General features: G+C 41.1%; 1 protein-coding gene and 4 non-coding genes across 5 annotated transcripts in view; all 5 read right to left on the reverse strand.

Annotated features, from left to right (window-relative positions):
- Positions 1-3,724: 3,724 nt before the first annotated feature.
- LOC101857139 (40S ribosomal protein S4) overlaps positions 3,725-8,473 on the reverse strand; it is a 12,900-nt gene continuing 8,151 nt past the window's right edge. The window contains exons 6-7 of the mRNA XM_005107082.3: positions 6,604-6,733; positions 3,725-3,940 (exon numbers count right to left, since the gene is read on the reverse strand). Of these exons, the coding sequence (XP_005107139.1) occupies positions 3,817-3,940; positions 6,604-6,733 (254 nt within the window). The 3' untranslated portion in view covers positions 3,725-3,816. The remainder of the gene's footprint in view (positions 3,941-6,603; positions 6,734-8,473) is intronic.
- On the reverse strand, positions 4,298-4,427 carry LOC118478456. Its single transcript, XR_004859057.1, has one exon. It is a non-coding gene; the product is annotated as a small nucleolar RNA SNORA16B/SNORA16A family (small nucleolar RNA).
- On the reverse strand, positions 6,169-6,298 carry LOC118478457. Its single transcript, XR_004859058.1, has one exon. It is a non-coding gene; the product is annotated as a small nucleolar RNA SNORA16B/SNORA16A family (small nucleolar RNA).
- Positions 7,269-7,399, reverse strand: LOC118478458. The gene has a single exon (XR_004859059.1). It is a non-coding gene; the product is annotated as a small nucleolar RNA SNORA16B/SNORA16A family (small nucleolar RNA).
- Positions 8,314-8,444, reverse strand: LOC118478455. The gene has a single exon (XR_004859056.1). It is a non-coding gene; the product is annotated as a small nucleolar RNA SNORA16B/SNORA16A family (small nucleolar RNA).

An 8,473-nucleotide genomic window follows, 5' to 3' on the forward strand; every position in this document is an offset into this window, starting at 1 on the left:
TGCTCTGGTGTGGTTTGCTTCTTCTTTCCTATCAAACATCTATCGTCCTTATGTTTGTTTCTCTCTTGTAACACGTCTAATCTTCTGGCGCTCAAATGCAGTTGCGAGTGCCGTAAAACCTCTACTAAACCTAACTAAAACTAAAGGAAAACACCAATAAACTGAAGAAAATCTGGCAGTTTAGCAGATTCCAGTAAATAGGTCAGCGTCATTGACTGAGCCTTGTACATGTATGTGTGTCAGTCTCACATTTCAATGTGGTTCACTTGACACAAAGTAGGCCTACGAAGAGTCACATATCAAGAAAAGTTATTTGCATAGATTTGCTTACTTGTGATTATCCTACTTAAAGTAAGTGCCGTGGTCTATCACGCCCCCCCTCCCCCTCAAACACAATCACATGCACACACTTTTCTTCTGAAAAATATTTGTTTTCAGAGGAAGAATATATTCTTAACTGAACATCTACCTTCAAAGTGACCCCACTTGTAGGGTATGAAATAGTCAATCCTGTACCAAAAACACCATATAGATCACATGTAGATAAAAACAGACAATGACAGCTGGTCCTGGGGATTTCTGTACTGTAACTTGTAACCAGCACGATTCTTGCCAGGGGAATCATATATCACAATTGTAATGTATCTAATAATATTTCTGTCTTGAAGAATCTCTATTTCTTTTCTGTCTTGAAGAATTTCTAAATCTATTTCATTTCTTTGTCTTGTCTTGTGTCTTTGAATCTCTAACAGTTGAAATTGTTCTTTATAATAACAACAGTTGTCAGAATGCTATTACTATTAATGCCTGTGTAATTGTGTCCACCTGTGTTCTTGATGTCATGTAGGCCTATATCATTGTTATGTACAGTGGAAACCTGATATAACAGGGATGGTGGGAGTAGAGAAAATGTCCTGTTATATCCGATCCCTGTTAAATCAGAAATGCAAGGAAAGTAAGTATTTGTGGACTAATCCAGCTGTAGTTATTCATGGGTAGTTTCCTTTGCCACAAGTACCCACGAACAGGGGTTTTGGCACCAACTTTCTCCTAGCCTCCTTAAACCACATCAGAAAAGCTTGGTCCACAGCATCTGCATCGGGTCTCATCTTCTTTCGATCCAGAGCAAACTTTCCATTAGGGTATGCTGCCACTATCTTCTCTCTATCCTTGATAATGGTGTGAATCAACCTTTGTGGAATGTCGAACTGACGACAAATCTCTGCCAGTGGAGCTTGCTTATTGTCAAGAGCCTGGATTATTTCGTGTTTTTTTTTGGTCAATTGAAAGGCATTTTCTCTTGCGCTTGACTTCGTAGGTGACAGTAGACACATTACGCAAACGTGTTGCTAGGTTTCGGGCTAGATCAAGGTCTGCAGCACACTGCAGCCCTCTCTCGCTTCACACGTTGCATGTGCTTGCAGTGGCATGGCTTGCTCCATCACTGCTTTACTCTCTCTCTCTCTCTCTTACTTTTTACACATTGTAATGAGCTGTTGTCCCTGCTATAACCGGTTGGGCTCCGATGAGGCCCTGTTATTGTTATTGCCGATAACTTTTAATAGAGACAAAGAGTAGGAAAAAACGGGGATTTAAAAAATCCCTGTTATTACCGGGCCTGTTATATATGGTTTCCACTGTAATGTGAATTCAATTTGAAACCCAAAGGGTGTAGATCTCATAGAGAGAAATGACAAACAAACATGAGCAATGGGTGTGCAGCGAAGTCTGCCTTTTTCCGTTTTTTGATCATTTGTCACAAGTTGTTGGGTGTGTGTGTGTGTGGGGGGGGGTTCAACTATAGATTCTATCTCGATCTCAATAACGGAATAGCGGTTCAGGATCAAAATACCGGAAATACTGGAAAAAAGCGGAAAAGTGGCGTCCCTGATTTATGATGAGATACCACATTGTGTATGTTATTGTTGTTATGCTGGAGGAGACTTGGGACACAAGAGTGCCTCTGTTCAAGGGATCAATGTACTGTACAGATTTTGGTGTGGGTGTGGCTAATGATCATGTTTTTGAGCTAGATTCTAATGTTTTTTGAGCTGATGCTTAAAAAAAAAATAAACCTCACCTCACACAATGGTAAAAAAAAAGCTGGGCTTTTTTTTTTTGGTTTTGCTGTTGTTGTGGTTTTGTTCGTAGGCTATCATGCTATGTCATGTCTCTCTTCTATTTGCATTCTGTGTGGTGGTTGGTGTGCTCCTTCTTACCTATTTTCCTTTGATTTCCAACATCTATCATCCTTATCGTTCCTCCTCCTTTTTTGTGTTTGCTCTTTCCTGGTGTACCTCTGACTGAAGTTACCCCCGGGGCGGTGCCACTGACTGAAGAAATGTCTTTAGGCCATTCCCAAAGGGGGGACATTTCTCGTTCATGCACAATAGAAAATAAATTGGCTGATCTTTAACAATGTCATGCTCATAACCTGTGCCTGAACTACAACAGGGAGCTGCTGCTTTTTCTTTCCTGATCCTTACTATTGTCATTTTCCTCTACTTCTTTTGTATGTCTGTCACTCTCTTGTGACCTGTCGTTAGTCGAAGCAGACATTGTGCTGCTGAAGCTAGAGGTGAGCAGAGTAAGTCTGTTTCCTGTACAAGTGCCGAAGATTAGAAGTGTTACAAGAGAGTAACACAAACTCAAAAAAGGAGGAGAGATAAAGACGATAGTTGTTAGATGAAAGAAAAAGCGTTTTATGGTGCTCGCAACTGCATACAGTTGAGTGTGTGGGTAAACATTATCAGTTTGGAAGGAATATTTTTAATTCTGCCCCTATGGTGGCCAACCTCCAGCAGGTGCTAGACCGTACCTACTGTAAGATCAGCGGCGTGGCTGAAACTGAAAGACAGTCCTGGTAGTGGTAGTAAAAAGGAGCCAGAGTAGCAGTGGAAAGTTAAGAAAGGTTGCAGAAAGCGTCAGGAGCCCAGAGGATCGGTAAAGGAGGTGAGGGCAAAGATGAGAGGCATTACAAGAGTAACAAACACAAAAAAAGGAGGAGAGATTAGGATGATAGTTGTTTGATAGGAAAGAAGGAGCAAACCACACCAAAGCACCTGCCAACCACCCACAGCTGAAGTATGGTGTTGACTATTCCTACAGGTCTCCCAGTCACAGAGTTACCTGGCACTGTATCCCCCGACACCAGGAACGAGGATAGAAGCTCCGGTATCACCAAGTCACATTTAGTTAGGTTTTTGGTTTTAGTAGAAGTTTTACTGCGCTTGCAACACAGACATATAATAAGTGCCGAAGATTAGAGGTGCTACAAGAGAGTAACAAACATAAAAAAGGAGGGGAGATAAGGATGATAGTTGTTTGATAGGAAAGAAGGAGCAAACCACACCAGAGCCCCCGCCAACCACCCACTAGTAAGTTTTACGGCCCTTGCAACACAATAAGGTCATACAACTTAATAAAAGTGCTGAAGATTAGATTATGAGCTACAAGAGAAAAACATACACAAAAAAGAAGCGGAGATAAAGACAATAGATTTTTTATAGTTATAGGAAAGAAAGAGCAAACCACACCAGAGCAACCGCCAACCACCCACCACATCACATTTACTAAAGCAGCAAAAAAAAAAAAAGAAGAAGAAAAGAAACAGTAGATTCCACAGACAGGATTAAGCACATCGTGACAAGAAAGAGAGGTGATCCACAACCAATTTCATTCTAGATAACACGCAAGAAAAATAAATGAAGCCTAAAAACCAAAATTATGGTGTAAATTTATTCAGCAATCCAATTTGTTTTAGAAGCCCAAGTTGGGTAGACTTGTTCTTGCTGATCTTTGTAGGACTTGGACGCTTCACTGAGCCTTGGCGGCTATTCTCCTGTCTCTCTCCTCAGCAATGGACAGCTTCACACCTTTGCCTCGTGGGAGGGAAATCATGGCCTTGTTACTCTTGCCAATAACGAACACGTATGACAACCTGTGCAGAGGAAAAAAATTAACAACAACAATCAGTTACAAAGTTGTCACAAAGCCCCTAAAAGGTGAGTACTGGGGGAACACAGGGCTGGTGAACCATTTCACTAAAAACATTTAACGCTCAACCCCCAACACAATCCAGTTGAAACTTGGGACAAATCCAAGATAACTTGAATAATACACAATAACTGCCACGGAACGAAAATTCATTACCCTATGGCCCCATTAAATCTGCAATATAGTGAAAAAAGTGTAATTTAAATATCCAAATGTCGAAACCTGTTGCTCTAGGTTTATTTTGAACATGAAATATAACATCCTACTGAGCTCGAGCAACTTTTCACAGAACATAAGAAGATACTGTATCCCCATTTGTGTATGCAACCCATGTTTCAAGCATGAGCTGCGACCGTCTAGGGATGATGATGTAGGCACAATTTTGACCTCATTGTTCAAGAAAAAACAATGTGGCTTCGATGAATGCCAACCAAAGGATACCAAAATAACCATCACGGCAGGGTGACATGGTTTTGTTAAAACAGACCAACATCAGTATACAGCATAACTAACGTCTCCAACTCTGGCATTTTCATCCATCGAGGAAACAGAAGCCCCGAGGATGCATTCAGGTGTAATAATGGCAACAAAGTGGTCAGGCTGCTAGAGAAAAGGAATATCACCGGAGCAGAGCTAGAGTAGGGTTAGTTTAAGTACGTACCACAAACTGAAATTTCAAAGTCCTCTCATTTCATAGTTAACTGCACCACCTTATAGAACAAAATATTTTGATACCAAAGTTATACATATATAGGCTTCATTTTTAAACAAATATTCTTTTAAATTGCGAAACGTCTGCACTTTAAGATGTCCACAACATTCTTAAATAGGAATGGACATTCACAAAAACTTGTAAACATGCATCCATGCACATAGAAAACAAGCCCAAATTTTTTCAGGGTTAACAAACAACCAGAAGATGGAAATGTATTGACGTAAACATGGCTTTTTGACCAAAAAGGCAAGAAATACAGGGGGTGGTAAAATCACCACTCCCAACCACCAGCTTATCAGCTGCACACCGGGCCGCGTCGACGGAAAGAAGAAAGAAGTTATACGAAACGGGGGCGATGGCGCCCTGCTTGCGAGCCGATGGGGAGCGCCCAGTATTTATTTGGTATTAATGGCTGTGTTATTCTTGAAGAGGAATGAATGGACTTTCTGCCGATATATTTCCGTAGTCAGTCCGATCACTGGTTTCATTTTTTTAAAAAGCATTGAAAGTTTCCACACGCAAATCTCTTCTATGAATTATATAAGGACAGTCTTTAGAAACATATCGCCAGAAAGAGCGTTTTGTCATCTTGAAATATCGACGAATCAGATTGCAATATTTAATACCATACGCTCCCCGTTCCTGTTCAACCGAGGTCACTCAAAAAATCAATACACGTAACACGTGGCCGCCACAGTGAAAACCCTGACGGTGTTGTCTTTTATCCCACAAGATTTTCCTTTCAAAAGAATTGTTGATTCAAATAAATAATACCACCAAAAAGACGAAAGGCTCCTCTTTCTTCCTATATTTTAAGTGTCTGTGTGTGCATGATCACACCGTGTTTTAGGAGGGTAAAATAAAAACATGGGTTTTGGTCTCCGTGACAGTGCGCCAGGCCAGTTTGTGGCACCTAGTTTACGGCTCTTGCAACATTATTTTGGCCGCGGAATCTCAGCAAATACAAAAGCGCCACAATCATATCCACCCACCCCCTCCCCCTGCTATTGGACAAGAAAGGCTAGTCTAGACATAGATGTAAATCTACATAATGAATTGATCGACGGTCTGTTGAAACAGATGTTGCCATATCGCGACCTCAGTGCTTTCTTGTCATATCTCCATTATTTTAACAGTGAAAATAGTTCATAACAAAAGAGTGTAAGAAAAAGTCACATTTTCAATGAAAAAAAATAAAAATGAGATACGACAAGAAAGTAGCCTACTGATGTCAGGATAGGCTAAAACACACACTTTGACACAACTAGTTGCTCCCACTGCTTGAACGGACATTCGGGGTGAAAGGTTAGGCTTGATGACTGCATTAAATCCGCAATAATTAAAAAAGGGTATTTCAAATATCCAAACGTCGAAACTTGTTGCACTTGGTTCATTTTGAACATGCAATACAACACTATACTGAACTTGAACAACTTCACAGAGCAGAAAAAGGAACATACTGTATCCCCATTTGTGTATGCAACCCACGTTTCAAGCATGAGCTGCGACCGTCTAGGGATGATGATGTAGGCACAATTTTGACCTCATTGTTCAAATAGAAACAACGTGGCTTCGATGAATGCCAAGCATATATGGATACCAAAAATAATTGAATCATAAAGTAACTGTCACAGCAGGGTAACATGGTTTTGTTCTTCAAACCGGCCAAGATCAGCATCCACAGCATCACTAATGTTTCTTACTCTGGCATTTTAAACCATCAAGGAGACAGGAGAAAAGAAGAAAGACACCAACACAATAATGCTCATATAGGTAAGGGAAAAAAGACAAACAACAGAAGGAAAGAAAAGTAGGATCTAGCTGCAGAGCCGACCCAACCACCTGCCAGTGACACACACCCTTACGAGAGGAGACAAGACATGTCAAGTTACCTGGTGGCGAAGGTGTGTCCAAGAGCATCCTTAATGTGCACAATGTCGAAGGATCCGGGATGTCTCTCTCTGTGGGTGATGGTTCCCACACGGCCCAAGTTGTGACCTCCAGTGATCATCACAAGATTGCCTGGCAAACGAAATAGTTTGGAACATTAGAACTCATTTCTCAGGAGTTTTTAAAGACATTCTAGGTAGAGTACAAGTTGACATCCTATTTGATCATGTGACACATCTTTTCCAACAAATACTAACCCGATATCAATTGAACCCCAAAATTCTACTAATGTAAACCCATTTTGCAAAGGTAAAAAATCCTCAAACTTGTAGAGGCAAACAGTATACAGAAAAGAGAAATATCACGAATTAAAAACAACCAGTTTTCTTAGAGTCGGAAAAAAACCAATTGCTAATACACAGACATGAATACGCTGTATCCCCATTTGTGTATGCAACCCACGTTTCAAGCATGAGCTGCGACCGTCTAGGGATGATGATGTAGGCACAATTTTGACCTCATTGTTCAAATAGAAACAACACAGACATGAATACGCTGTATCCCCATTTGTGTATGCAACCCACGTTTCAAGCATGAGCTGCGACCGTCTAGGGATGATGATGTAGGCACAATTTTGACCTCATTGTTCAAATAGAAGACATGAATACGCTGTATCCCCATTTGTGTATGCAACCCACGTTTCAAGCATGAGCTGCGACCGTCTAGGGATGATGATGTAGGCTCAGTTTTGAACCCCACTGTTCACATAAAAACAATGAGGCTTCGATGTGGGCCAATCACAAGGAAACCAGAAAGTTGATTTTTTAAACTAAATTAAAAACAAGTATGAAAGCAAAGTAAAAGACAACCGTGTTCCAACCAAGCTAGATGAAATCCCGAGTTCTGATATGGACCCAAGGTTTGAACAGCATGGATCAGCAATGTATCCATAACTTCACATTGTGAACCACCACAGGGATGGAGAAGCCGAGAGCTTTGGATTCCGCCTTCCACCCCCTCCCAATTCACATTCGTTAATCTAACGCAAGGCTTACTTTATTCTCATACAAACGGCAGGCATAAGAAAGTACAAATGTGCACGAACCACATACAGTAGCCACCACTATAACTGGTTGTTCTAACACCTCCCATGAGCAGACCCTCCTAAGGTCAGCATGAGCTGTTCATCCAGGACACCAAAGGTCAGTCACCAGACAGCACAAAGCCCCCAAGAGCAATCAACTGTATGTGGTCAACTGTCCATTTGCAACAACTACCCCCTTGTCAGACACACATTTAGTTACAAGAAAGATACCACTTTGCACCAAAGGCACCCACCCCCCCCCAAACCTGTATAACAGAAACAACAAGTGCATTTTTCAAATCAACATGCAACGAGTCTGGCGGGAAGCCAAAGCAACTGTCAGACAACCCATAATATTGCCTATGCAGACAAGAGAAGCAGTAAAACTTGGAACCCCCCCCCCGCGATATAAGCACAAGTAACAATAAATTGTCAAATTCGTAGAGATCAACACAGGTAACCTCACCTACACAGTAATGGAAAAAAGTACTTTCAATATTAAAACCTATCACTCTAATCCGCTTCTGAACATACTTCACAAAACAAGATGAGCAAGGTAAGAATTTCCTTTTCCCTACTTTCTCACACATTCAGGAACAGATCACAGAACAGAAAAAAAAAAGAACAAAAGTGTATCCCCATTTGTGTATGCAACCCACGTTTCAAGCATGAGCTGCGACCGTCTAGGGATGATGATGTAGGCTCAGTTTTGAACCCCACTGTTCACATAAAAACAATGAGGCTTCGATGTGGGCCAATCACAAGGAAACCAGAAAGTTGATTTTTTA

Source organism: Aplysia californica, unplaced genomic scaffold (genome assembly GCF_000002075.1).
Source record: "Aplysia californica isolate F4 #8 unplaced genomic scaffold, AplCal3.0 scaffold00574, whole genome shotgun sequence".
NCBI lineage: Eukaryota > Metazoa > Mollusca > Gastropoda > Aplysiida > Aplysiidae > Aplysia > Aplysia californica.